The following is a 13772-nucleotide window of genomic DNA, read 5'->3' on the forward strand; positions in this document are numbered from 1 at the left end:
TGAAAAACAGAGTTGCTTTTTCCCCAACACCAGTGTGTTGCCAGAGTTTTTCTTTTTGGTTGGCAACTTGTAGCAAATTTAGACAATCTAACGGTAAATAAATAGAAAATGAAAAAATAATGAAATGCTACGATTCCTTTTCGGTTCTAGAGGGATGCATGTTTGAGACCTGTAGCCGGACAATTAAAATTAAAAAAATCGTTCATAATAATAAGCATTATTCGATGGAGGTGATTTCTACGATATCAAAACTTTAAGGGCCTTATACGAAAACGATTATTAAAGTTAACAATGGTTTACTACACACTTTTTCCATATAAAAACAGGTTTCAAAACCTGTTCTTATATAACCTTCTAAAGAAAGTGAAGGATGTAAAAAAATAAATATTCATTAAGAAGAATTTATAATCTTCTTTAAGTTACCTTTGTAAAAGTATTTAAATTAACCGGATCGTTTGTGGACTAAGCCAATAATTTATGATTTTCTTACCCTTTAATTTATATTATTTCGCTTATACATATTAGTGGCGAAAACTCTATTTCATCAGATAAGGTCCAGCTGATTAAAAAAATGCAAATTTGCAGTTAAAAAATATAAGTGATAAGAGCTTAATTAAAAACAAAATATGTATAATCTAATTAGCATATATACAAATATTAGTGCGTTGTTTTGATTAAAAGCTTAATAATTCAACGGATAATTAATTGTTGCTGTTTTATTTTTTTAAATAGATAATTTTGTTTAAGATTGATAAATTATAACTTTTTTAATTAAAAGTTTTAACTATAAATAATGTTTATTAATGTGTTTGCATTGCCAACCATTATGAAGTTTATAGCGAAATAAAAACAAAACACACACACACCTTGTTTCTTGGTTACAGCACATGTTCCGTTTCCTTTTGTTTGAGAGCAAAAGGATGTAAACAAACCGTTATTGAGCACAGACAGCAATTAAACTCTCTTTTCAAAGTGTATTATTGATTTTTTGTAAGAAAAAGTTGACATAATTTTTCACTTTAACGCTGCTGCTGTTGGAAAATCTCAAAATTAATTTGGGAAAAAAGGAATTTTAAAATAAATGCTCGTTTTTTAAAGAAAAACAAAAATAATAAATTGCTTTAACATTAAGCATTAAAGATAATTTCTAAAATTGACGGGTTAAGAAAATAGCTAACAAAATTTCACACTTACTTGAAAATCCGTTGCTGCTACTCCACAGCCAACAACATAACACTGGAGGAGCAACATCACCGTCACCATCAACAGCTGCTGTATCGACACCGTCGACGTTATTTACGTCTAACGTCGTTGTGGAGCGTAGCGATTTCTTTAACGTGGCTTCTACCGACGGCATCAGGACGCAGCACAGCAAAGTTCACCCAAGTCCAGGGGCAGGTACGGCCCGTAGTGTTTGGGCCCTGCCCCTGAACTATGATAGCTGTAATATGGTGGCAGAAGAGGATAGTGCTGCTCACACGGATCACGAGGTGGATCCTCGACGACCACACTCCCCGCATGTGGTAAATGTGGGTAATGGCGTCAATGGTTCTCTGGTGGTTTCGAATGCTTCTGGAGGTGCACCTGGCGATAGTGGTGTAGTTTCCGGTCGTAGAGGTGAGGCGGTAGATGAAAATCTCTTGATTTTTGAAGGAGCCGATGGTACAGTGGCTCATCTGGATGATATTTTTGATATTATCAAAAATGGTGAAGTTAGTGATGTGGAGAATTTAACGGATAAATTTGGCATTGAATGTTTATCGGCCCGAGACCGTCATGGCTATACACCTGCCCATTGGGTGGCTCTGAATGGTAATGTGGAAATGATGCGTTATCTCATTGAAAGATCAGCTCCTATAGATTTGCCCTGTTTGGGTACCCAAGGACCACGTCCCATACACTGGGCTTGTCGTAAGGGTCATGCTGCTGTGGTACAAGTTATGCTGCAGGCCGGTGTTAATGTTAATGCTGCCGATTTTAAAGGTTTAACTCCTCTACATGTGGCCTGTATGTATGGACGCACTGCCACTGCCGCATATCTTTTGGGTATGGGTGCTCTCAATCATTTGACTGATATTAATGGCGATACAGCTTTACATTGGGCTGCTTATAAGGGTCATGCTGATCTAATGCGTTTGTTAATGTACTCTGGTGTAGAATTGCAGAAAACGGATAATTTTGGTTCCACACCCTTGCATTTGGCCTGCTTGTCAGGCAATATGTCGTGTGTGCGTTTGTTGTGTGAAAAATCCAATTTAGATTTAGAGCCTAGAGATAAAAATGGCAAAACTCCCATTATGCTAGCTCAGGCTCATCAGCATCAAGACATTGTACGTCTATTGTATACGGAAGTTAAGAAAAAATCACGCTGGATGCCTTCGGTATCGGAAATTTGGGGTTGGTTGTTTGGTGGTGCTGGAGACTCAAAAGGCCCCTTGTTGTTGTTCTTATTCTCGGTTTTACTATGGGGTTATCCCATGTACATGATAAGGGTAAGGGTCTTTAAGTTATATGCATTTAAAGTTTTTTATTAATCTCCAAATTACAGGCTATTCCCATTACTTGGAATATCCTAAGACGTTCTCATTACTGTTTCATCTATTGGAATGCTGTTATGTGGATTAGTTGGATTATTGCCAATCGTCGTGATCCTGGCTATATACCATTAAGTTCAGATGCTTATTATCGAGCCATTAAACAGATACCGTATTTCGATAAGCTGAAGAAGCGTAATGTTATACTGACACGTCTGTGTCATAGCTGTCGTTGCTTGAGGCCACTGAGAGCTAAACATTGTCGTGTATGCAATCGTTGTGTGGCCTATTTCGATCATCACTGTCCCTTTATTTATAATTGCGTTGGTCTACGCAATCGTATGTGGTTTTTCTTGTTCGTACTTTCGGTAGCGGTTAATTGTTCTTTTACCATCTATTTCGCTTGCTATTGCGTTATGATCGAAGGTTTTACTTTGCTCTATGTTTTGGGTCTGGTCGAGGCTGTTGTGTTCTGTGGTTTGGGCTGGATTTTAACCTGTACTTCGGTAAGTTGTTTAACCATTTAACATAGTTTTATATATAATATTGTATTGCGTTTTGTTCAGATTCTTCATGCCTGCATGAATCTTACTACCAACGAAATGTTCAACTATAAACGTTATCCCTATTTGCGTGACAAACGTGGCCGCTATCAAAATCCTTTCTCGCGTGGTCCCATACTTAATCTCTTGGAATTCTTTGTTTGCCTACCCGATCGCAGTGATGACAATGATCTTCTTTTGGAGGATAACATTTGATTAAGAACTTAGGATAGAGCCCATCAGGCACGACGCCGTAAATTACCGCCTGCCAGAGGATAATATTAGGCTTTGGATTAGCAATAAAGAAAATCGGTTAATTCGAGTGATGTAACGGAGATGGTTTTCCTTAAATATTGGCTTTATAATTAAAAAAAATCTTAAGCTTACAATTTTAATCCTAAAAAAACATAAACTGCACCAAAGATATCTATGGCATAACTTGTTTATCATGTTTAGCAATCGTATTTAGAGATACTCTTCCAATAAACGAGATCAGCAGAATGGATATCTCAAAAATATTTATACACAAAATATAGCATAATTTTTTTAAAATTAATAATCTTTACAACTATAGCTTAGCAAATGTCTTGTTAATGTATTTTTAAGAATTTAAAATAAAATTTATTAAAAAAAGATTTTTTGTCTAAGTGTAGATTTAGGAAATCGTATTGCTAAAGGCTTATAATTAAAAGGGAAAATTATGGCAATAGCATAAAAGCTTTGATTGAAGCAAAGGCGAGAAGCCTTTTCTTAAAAATGTCCTTAAGGTCAAATTTATTCTTTTTGCATTAAAATATCCTTTAAAGGGAAATTAAGGCATTTTTTATTAACAAAAAAAGATTAACTTAAGAAAACTTATGCAAATTGTGTTGGAAACATCGTACTAATTAAAATTTAAAAGGAAATTTATCAAACAGCATCGTCAAAAGGGAAATTTATCAAAAGTTTTCTATTCAAAGGAAATTTTTTGAAAATTCTTTTCTTTAAGAAAGATCTATTGAAAATTTCTTTTAAAAATGGAAAATTTATTAAAAAATCTTTTAAAAGGGAAATTTATCTAAAATTCAGTTTAAAAAGGAATGGGAAATTTATTAAAAATTTCTTCTAAAAAGGAAATTTATCAAAAATTTCCTTTAGAAGGGAAATTTATTAAAAACTTCTTTAAAAGGGAAATTTATCTAAAATTTAGTTTTATTAGGAAATTGATTATAAAAATGTATATAAAAGGGAAATTTATTAAAAATGTTCTTTTAAAGGAAAATTTATCAAAAATTTCTTTTAAAAGGGAAATTTATTAACAACTTATTTAAAAGGAATTATATCTAAAATTTACTTTATTAAGGAAATTGATTAAAAAAATACCTTTAAAAGGAAAATTTATTAAAAATTTCCTTTAAAAGAAAATGTATCAAAAATTTCCTTTAAAAGGAAAATTTATCAAAAATTTCCTTTAAAAGAGAATTTTACCGAAAATTTCCTTAAAAAACGAAATGTATCAAAAATTTCTTTTAAAAGGGAAATTTACCAAAATAATCATTTAAAAGGGAAATTTATCCAAAATTTACTTAAAAAAAGAAATTTATCAAACATTTCCTTTAAAAGGGATATATCAAAAATTTCATTTAAAAGGGAAATTTATCAAAATTTTCACTTAAAAGGGAAATTTATCAAAAATTTCCCTTAAAAGGGAAATTTATCAAAATTTTCCCTTAAAAGGGAAATTTATTAAAAATTTCCTTAAAATTTCTCAAAAATTTCATAATGGGGAATATTATTTAAAATAAATCTTTTTTCTGAAAAATTTATCAAAATTCTTCTTTTACCGAGATTTATCAAAAATTTCCTTAAAAGGGAAATTTATGAAAAATTTCCTTTAAAAGGGAAATTCATCTAAATTTTACTTTAAAAAAATAATTTATCAAAAAAAAAACTTTTTTAAGGGAAATTTACCAAAAAATTTCGTTTAAGAGGGAAATTTATCAAAAATTTCCTTTAAAAGGGAAATTTATCCAAAATTCACTTTAAAAGAGAAATTCATCAAAAATGTTCTTTAAAAGGGATATTAATCAAAAATTTCCTTAAAATTTCTCAAAAATTTCATAAAAGGGAATATTATTTAAAAAAATTCTTTTTACAGAGAAATTTATCAAAATTCTTCTTTTTACCGAGATTTAAAAAGGAAAGGGAAATTTATCTAAAATTCACTTTAAAAAAGAAATTTATCCCTTTAAAAGGGACATTAATCAAAAATTTAATTTAAAAGGGAAATTTATCCAAAATTCACATTAAAATTGAATTTTATCTAAAATTTTCATTAATAATGAAATTGATAAATAAAATGTCCTTAAAAAAGAAATTTATCAAAAATTTCCTTAAGAGGGAAATTTATAAAAAAAATCCTTTAAAAGGGAAATTTATCTAAAATTTTCTTTTTACCGAGATATTATCAAAAAAAATTCTTTAAAAAGAATTATCAACATTTTTATTTAAAAGTGAGATCAAAAATTTCCTTAAAAGGGAAATTAAAAAAATTCTTTTTAGAGAAAATTTATCAAATAAAATTTCTTTAAAAGTGAAATTTATCAAAAAATCTTTTAAAGGGGAAATTATTTAAAATTCCTTTAAAAGTGAAATTTATCAAAAATTCCTTTAAAAGGGAAATTATTTAAATAGCCTATAAAAGGGAAATTATTAAAAATTCCTCTAAAGGGAAATTTATCAAAAATTTCCTTTAAAAGCGAAATGTATTAAAAATTTCTTTTAAAAGGGAAATTTACCAAAAAATTCCTTTAAAAGAGATATTTATCAAAAATTTCCTTTAAAAGGGATATTTATCAAAAATTTCCCTTTAAAAGGGAAATTTATCAAAAATTTCTTTTAAAAGGGAAATTTATCGAAAATGTCCTTAAAAAAGAAATGTATCAAAAATCTCCTTAAAAAAAGGAAATTTTGTCAAATTTTTCTTTCCTTAAGGAAATTTTCAAAAAATTTCTTAAAAAAAAATTGTTTAACATTCGACTGAGAATTTTGCACTTTTTGTTTATTTTTATTTAAATAAAACTAAATTTTTGTTTAAACTTTTTTATTTGTTTTTATTACAAAACATTTCAATTTAAGTATAAATTTATTAAAATTAATTCGTTGAAAATGAAATTGCACACATAAAACATTATACAAATTAGTGTCTTATACGATTGTGTTTACATAATAGGATGATGATCATGTTTTTTTATAGAAAATATATAAAATATATATAAATTGTTTTTGTATAAAATAAAACGATAGATAAAAAAAGACAATAATTATAATGATTAGCTTTGCGGTATGTGCGTATGTGTTTAAATACTTTTAGATTAACTTTGGCTTTTTGTTTTAATTATAAAATACAAACTTTGAATGCGAGACTAATAGAAAAATGGAGATTTTAAAATTTTACCCTTGGAATACATTGTTATTGTAATACTTAATTTTCAAAACAAAAATCATAATTTTCTGGATCTTCTGGTACAGGTGGTGGATCCTTACTAATATCCACACCTTCAGTATCTAACAATCTCAGTTTAATTTCCATCGATAGCAACGTATCGAAATCTTCTTTTTTCTGTTTACTAACCATTTCTTGGCCCAAGAGAGCATTGATACCATCGGTCCAATAGTAGAAGACAGTTTCGTCCGGCGCCACAAAGTCCAATGTCGAATGATCCATACTATCGAATGTTATGGAAAATGCTAAATTAACGGCTGACTTGCGTGTTCGTATTTCTTTCATATGTGGACATTCTTTGCCCTCCAATAATTGTTTGATATCAACAACGGATACTTTATTTGAAAGTTCTTCGAGCGTTGGTATAGTCTTTTCATCGCAGTCACCGTAATGTATGACTTTGTGATTGGGCGAGAGACGTGCATACCAAAATTTGTCTTTAGAACGGGCGCCTCGTGAGTATTTCGAGAAACGGGTACCTGTGAATGAATTTTTCAAAATTATGATTTTTGCATTGGTTTTCCTTTCTTTAACGAAGGGAATTTAATAAAAATTTCTTTTAAATCTTCTTTAAAAGGGAAAATTATCAAAAGTTTCTTTTAAAAGGAAATTTTTACCAAAATTTTTAAAAAGAGAAATTAATAAATTTTTTATAAAATGGAAAATTTATAAAAAAGTCTTTGAAATGAAAATTTATAAAAATTTTACTTAAAAGGGAATTTTTTTCAAAAATTGCTTTAAAAAAAAATAAATGGGAAATTTACAAAAAAAAATCTTTTAAATGAAAATTTATAAAAAAATGTACTTTAAAAAGGGAAATTTTTTAAAAAATTGTTTAAAAAGGTATCAAAATATTTTAAAGGAAAATTTATCAAAACAAAATCTATAAAAAGAATATTATCAAAACTTTTCCTTAAAATTCAAATTTATAAAAAAAAACTCTTTCAAAAAAAATTTTACTTAAAAGGGAAATTTTTCAAAAATTTCTTTTAAAAGAAATTAAATAGAAAATTTACAAAAAAACCTTTATTTACTTTAAAAAGGATTTTTTTTAAAACAGTATCAAAATATTCTTTTAAAGAGAAATTTATCAAAACAAAATCTATAAAAAGAAAATTATCCAAAACGTTTCCTTAAAATTAAAATTTATAAAAAAAATCCTTCAAAAAAGAAATTTATTGAAAGTTAAATTAAAAACGGAAAATTTTTCAAATAATTAATTTAAAAGGGGAATTTATTAAAAATTTTCTTAAAAAAATCAATTTATCAAAAAAATTTCTTAAAAAATGGAAATTTATCAAACAAATCCTTAAAAAAACAAAACTTCCTTTAAAAATGAAATTTGTAAAAAAAAATCCTTCAAGAGAGAAATTTATAATACATTTCCTTCAATAAAAAGAAATTTACAAAAAATTTCCTTTTTTGAAAAATTTTTTATAAAAGAACAATTTATTAAAAAATAAAATCTTTAAAAAAGGACGTTTATCAAAACAAATACTATAAAAAGAAAATTTATCAATAATGTCCTCGAAAAAGAAATTTATAAAAAAATCCTTCAAGAATTCTTTTAAAAGGGAAATCTATTAAAAATTTCCTTTAAAAAGGAAATTTATTAAATAAATCCAATTAAAAAATATCCAAAGTTTCCTTTAAAAGAAATATATTAATAATTTGCTCTTATAGGGAAATTTAACAAAAATATCACTTAAAATGGAAATTTATTGAAAAAATCCTTCAAAATATATATTTTTAAAAAAAGTTTCCTTTAGAAAATAAAATTATAAAAATGTCATTTAAAAAGGGAATTTATCAAAAAAGTCCTTTAAAAGGGAAATTTATTAAAAATGTCCTTTAAAAGAGTAATTTATAAAAAATAACATAAAAAGCGAAATTTATCAAAAATGTCCTTTAAATTTATCAACAATTCTCCCATTAAAAGAAATTTATGAAAAAAATTTATAAAAAACAAAACTTAAAAACCCATTGAAAGAGAAATTTATTAAAAAAAATTCCCATAAAAGCGTAATTAATCACAATTTTTGTTAATCACTCCAAATACATAAACTTTCTAATAAAAACTCACCTTCTACTAAAAACGCCAGTCTTTGTTGTTTAATCAAGTCCAAAATATGTGGTGAAATTTTCTCCTTCAATTTAACTATAGCCGAAGCAGTCGAATCACATTCCTCTTTTGATGTCCTCTCCTGCTGGCGTAAATTCGTAATGGTTTGATACGTAAAATGGGCAATTTTCCCTCGGAAATCTTCGAGATTATCGGGACGTTGTTTTAAAGTACGTGTTATCTGTTCACGTACAACACTAAATACCTTTAGAAAATCTTCACCTGTCGCACGCATATCCTTCCAAGTGCGATTTAAAGTCATGATGCAAATACAAAAGAATTCCTCAAATGGATGATCGTGAGTAAAGAACATGGGTTGAAAATCGACAGACTGATCAGAGGGTGATTCACCGATACGCAAGATATCACACAACAACTTGACTAATTCAATGGAAGTACGACCAAAAGGGCATTCATGTTCATCACCACGACACGAATTGTCGTGTACAATTTTTCGATATTGCTGCATATAGTTTCGTGCAAAATAAATCATACAATCGAGACCCAAAATGCCCGGTGGTGTTTCCATGAAATCTTGGGCCGGATTAATGTCACATTTAAAACCTAACTTTTTATAATACTGGGCAAAATTAACATTTCCTGTGCCCGAACAATTGCCACCGCCACCACCCATGCCAGCACTCATAAGATCGGAATATTCATCGAAAGCTATTTTACGTAATTCTTTGATTTTTTCATGGGCATCTTGATCCTGGGCATTAATTTTCATGCGCATACGTTGCTCCAACAAACCCAAAGTTAAGGTTTGTAAAACATACAATTGATGGGTCATCTCAGTGCTTGTAACATTACCAATCAAAGCCAAACGATATTGTTTAGCACTTATAGTATGAGCTATTTGGCGCTTTCTAACCTCATCCGCTTTCATGAAGAGAGCATTTATTAAAGCTATAGCATTTTGTATGATAACCGATGAATTAGCATCTTGTAATAATCTCAAGAGATCTTGCAGGGTCACCTCCTGTTCGACCAAAGTATACTTTGTACTATTCTGTACAATATTCTCTAAATTCGATAGAGCACTTTCGGTGCATTTGGGAAAATTTTGAAAATTCCTTACAATATAAATATTACGTTGCACAAAAGTATTTTGTAAAATCTCCCAAGAAACCGTGCCATGTTCCATTAGTTCTACGAAACTTTTTAAACTGTGTATAAGTATTTTATCCTCCTTTTCGGAGGGTTCTTCAATCATACTTATAATTATGCCAAGACCCTGTTCTTTTATGAATTCCAGGGCGAAGGTTACATCAACCGATAGCGAAGATAACTTTTCCAAACAATCACCTTTAACATTAGCTGAACCGGCACGCAATGTTTCCAACGTATCATTGGCAGTTTTTGAGGGTGAATACTGAAGACGTAGCACGGAACCATTTTTAATTTCATTGCGATTCTTTTCCGTAACATATTTTAAATAGTTGTTTTCACAAAATTGTAAAGCATAGTTTTCGGGATCAACAATACCCCAACAACTGCAGATTTCCTGGATTTTGCCTGACGGAAAGAAGTTAAATAATTATGTTATAATGGAATTTAGTGCAATAGAAGCTATTTAATCAAATGGATGTATAGATAAACGGACATTGTCAACAACAATAGAAGGGACATTATGAGTAGTAAACATACAGACCGATAGACAGTGTGCTATCTAAACTTAACATAATAATAATTTGCCTAAAGTACATTCATACATTCTCATCACCATTTCCTTCCTGTTGACACTATTTGAATATTTAATCATTTACAATCTTCATACAAATACCAATTGCACATCATTGTTGTTGTTATTATTATTGTTTGTATGAGTGTTGTTGTGAATGTATGACTGACGGACTTGAATTGATTGTATGAAAACAAAAGGGCGTTGGTTTACCAAACTCGAATAAAAACCAATAAACACTCCTTTAAAAATCCTTTTTAATGCTCAACAATTTTAACAAACCCTTTGCTATTATAAATGCAGTTTATTGTATGAAATTAAACTTTTACCTTTGTTGTATTTAATAAAAAAAAACTGAATTATTTACCAGTTAAAGGTTGACGCTGATCCAAATTAATTAATTGTGCTAAATGATTTTCATATTCCACAGCAATTTTCACTATGTGAGCATCTTTAACGGGCATCTTTTTTGGTATCATCTTGTTGTTTATTTCACTATTAGATAATTTTGAAGTAAAAATTTTTAATTATTAATGTATAAATTCAGTTTTTTTTTTAATTTTTTTTTGAGTTTGTAAAGAAAAACACCAAAAAAATGAATACAACAGAAATACACTGGAATAACGGGGTTGTAAAATATGTAAACATATAAGTAGGTGACAGTAACAGGGTGATTCATATAAATAAAAATGGTATTAACAATTTTTATAGCAAAAACATATTCGTGAAGAATTTTTTATCGATATTATAATTAGATTATGAATACTTTAAACACAAAGTGTTTGTAATCGTTTGAAATAATTATAAAATATATATATATAATTTGGGAATAACATTAATTGTTTATTGAAAAGTATAAAAGTATTTTTAGTATTTTACTAAAAATATTGATATATTTGGCCTGTTTGTAAGATGATCTAGAAGAATATTACGAAATGTAAGTACATTACATGTTAAATAATTAATTATTTGTCTCTTATATTAGAGAAAGAAAGAGTAGGCATCATGAGGGTTTCGTGGAAGAAGTCCCACTCTCTTGGAGAGTGGCAATTGTATACCTAGGGAGGTATATGTCCTCCTAGGAGGACATGCCAATGTTGAAATAAATAGTCACACCCTAAGGTGTGGTGGTCGGTCGGCTAGTGGTGACATGGTATATTATCACCTCTGGCAATGGACGCTGATTGCCGTATCCTTGGGATACATACTTATTATTATACCATTGATCTCAGCAGAATCACTATTATACACCCATAATAGAGCGCGATGTCTGCCTGGTGTGTCTTTTAGTGAAGCTCTTGTTGTCTCCAAACACTTATGCCCACCGGCCGAATATTTACAAGTCGAACCGAAATACATTTCATAGAATGACTGGTATTTGGAACTAACTATATTCTAGTATAACTTTGTATTGATATCATTATTATGTAATAAGTTATTTGCGGTTTACAGATTTTTATTGATATTAGGTATATATTTGTAAAATACCGATATTCTAGAGGAAATTATTAGCAATTAATACACTTGTATAGATTCTACATTTTGATGAGATTGTAATAATTGTCTACCATGTAAATCCCTTGAAGTTGTAGACAACACGTCTGATTATTATTGAAGATTCGGATCTCACAGATTTCTGAGTCTTCATAAAAGTTATTTTAACATGCAAAATAAGAAATCGGGTCTTATTTACTGTATATGGTCATAAAATTATATTATAGAAATTATAAATGGAATGTTATAACTATATATGCCAACCTTTTAAATTAGCAATTTTTTTCCTATAGTTCCATTTATTTATATCCAGGATTAATAAAAACTATCTTTTATTTACTTATTTGCTTATATTTTATTGCGCACTATAGATTTTTATCTAAAAATTACAAACATATTTGCCTAAAGTTATTTCCAAATGCCTATTCCACTTTCTCCGTTCTTTTCTTAATATTTTCATATGAGTTTATGTAGGTTTTATAAATAACAATTTGATTTAATTCTTACGAAAACTAAGTAATATAGGATAAATTAGGTCCAAGCATTCTAAAATATCTTTACGTGCCTTCGCTCCAGTAAATACAATTTTACCGTTGACAAATATTAACATAACCATACGCGGTTTAACCATACGATATATAAGACCAGGAAACAATTCTGGCTCATATGAACTAAATTGGCCATGGACTTGATTGAGATTTTCCAAACGTATGGGAAAACGTAAATCAACTGTTGCCACTATATTCTGTAAACGAAATTCGGTAAATTTAACAGGATAGCCGAGTTTTTGAATGATGCGGGCAAATTTTCGTGTACCCAAAGAAGCTTCGTCTTCATTGCGTGCTCCGGTACAAATAATTTTACCCGTACGAAATATTAAAGCTGTGCAACGTGGCTCACGCATGCGCATAACAACACCATGAAATCGTGATGGTGTATATTCGGAATTACGGGTGCGATTGTTAATATCTTGTAGATTTAATTCGCAGGCCAGAGACACAGTGGCTACAACATTTCTGGAAAATCATGAAAGTTGTTATTTGCCATCTTAAGACAATCTGTGAGGAGAAGCCTTCCATACTTACTGTAATTTAACATCATGTTGTGGCTCATTTGGGTCTACAGTTTGTGTGGCTGGCTGTTGTGGTTGTATACTAGAGTGTGGATTGATCTATAGCAAAAAATTACTAATAATTTATTGTCATTCCTTACGTTTAATTTTTTTTACTTTACCTTTTGTAGACTGTTGGTTGCCGCTGCTGCACCCGTTTCCATATTTGAAAAATTATTCTATATATTTAGACAAATATTGGCTAGTAGTTTATCTATTTTATAATAAATTTTATTTCATAATTTTGTAAAATGTAAAAAAGAAATGTGAAAATTAAAATCTTGTATTATTTTTTCTTCTTAATTATTGTTTACGTCCAGCTGGTATGTCGAAAATGATGACAGTAGAAAAAGCATGTGTTGTTAAGTGTGGCAAATCGTGCGATTTTTTTACTCAAATTTGGTCTTGGTAAAGATTTGTCAATCCACCTGTAATTTCTACATTATAATTTTCCGATCCAATAGAGTCTATGCGGATTTGATTTAAGACGGCTTTACACGATCACACAAGTAATGTAATCTGTCAAAATTTTGTGTAGAAGAGTACGGATGGGATCGTCTAAACACAACATGTAATGAAACCATCACACATTGAGAGAGAATACAGATAGAAAATTTGACAGTCGTCCATAACTATATCTCTCATATAAGTTTCACTTCTGAAAATCAATAAAACGAACACAATTCATTAAAAAAAATAACCATAGTGGGTCTAAATTTTAACACTAATATGTTTTGTATGTACACAAATTATTCATCGAAATTATTTCCTCATCAGTCCATAATTGTAAAAATCTTTAAA

General features: G+C 29.3%; 3 protein-coding genes across 3 annotated transcripts; 1 reads left to right on the top strand and 2 right to left on the bottom strand.

Moving 5' to 3' along the window:
- Positions 1–1157: 1157 nt before the first annotated feature.
- Positions 1158–3719, top strand: LOC111684484 (probable protein S-acyltransferase 23; the record flags this gene model as incomplete). Its single annotated transcript, XM_023446664.2, has 3 exons — positions 1158–2492; positions 2549–3040; positions 3101–3719. Coding segments are annotated over 3 exons (2019 nt in total), but the record flags the coding sequence as incomplete, so codon positions are not given.
- A 2428-nt stretch (positions 3720–6147) lies between these two features.
- Positions 6148–10976, bottom strand: LOC111684482 (engulfment and cell motility protein 1). Its single transcript, XM_023446660.2, has 3 exons — positions 10734–10976; positions 8644–10200; positions 6148–7039 (listed from the first exon to the last, which is right to left on the bottom strand). The coding sequence occupies exons 1-3, from the start codon at positions 10843–10845 to the stop codon at positions 6540–6542; spliced, it is 2169 nt and encodes a 722-aa protein (XP_023302428.1). The 5' UTR covers positions 10846–10976; the 3' UTR covers positions 6148–6539.
- A 1203-nt stretch (positions 10977–12179) lies between these two features.
- On the bottom strand, positions 12180–13547 carry LOC111684480 (TBP-related factor). The gene is made up of 3 exons (XM_023446657.2): positions 13094–13547; positions 12946–13031; positions 12180–12876 (listed from the first exon to the last, which is right to left on the bottom strand). Exons 1-3 carry the CDS (start codon positions 13133–13135, stop codon positions 12357–12359), a joined length of 648 nt encoding a protein of 215 aa, XP_023302425.2. The 5' UTR covers positions 13136–13547; the 3' UTR covers positions 12180–12356.
- Positions 13548–13772: the final 225 nt, after the last annotated feature.

This window comes from Lucilia cuprina, chromosome 2 (assembly GCF_022045245.1).
Source record: "Lucilia cuprina isolate Lc7/37 chromosome 2, ASM2204524v1, whole genome shotgun sequence".
Taxonomy (NCBI): domain Eukaryota; kingdom Metazoa; phylum Arthropoda; class Insecta; order Diptera; family Calliphoridae; genus Lucilia; species Lucilia cuprina.

Bases quoted from the DNA above. Each gene is read 5' to 3' on its own strand.
- LOC111684480 (XM_023446657.2), bottom strand. From the start codon at position 13,135: ATGGAAACGGGTGCAGCAGCGGCAACCAACAGTCTACAAAAG. The intron at 13,032-13,093 runs GTAAAGTAAAAA...TTTTTGCTATAG, and splicing joins CAACCAACAGTCTACAAAAG to ATCAATCCACACTCTAGTAT. The intron at 12,877-12,945 runs GTAAGTATGGAA...ATGATTTTCCAG, and splicing joins CAACATGATGTTAAATTACA to AAATGTTGTAGCCACTGTGT.
- LOC111684482 (XM_023446660.2), bottom strand. From the start codon at position 10,845: ATGATACCAAAAAAGATGCCCGTTAAAGATGCTCACATAGTGAAAATT. The intron at 10,201-10,733 runs GTAAATAATTCA...TCTTTCCGTCAG, and splicing joins TCAGCGTCAACCTTTAACTG to GCAAAATCCAGGAAATCTGC. The intron at 7,040-8,643 runs GTGAGTTTTTAT...ATTCATTCACAG, and splicing joins ACTGGCGTTTTTAGTAGAAG to GTACCCGTTTCTCGAAATAC.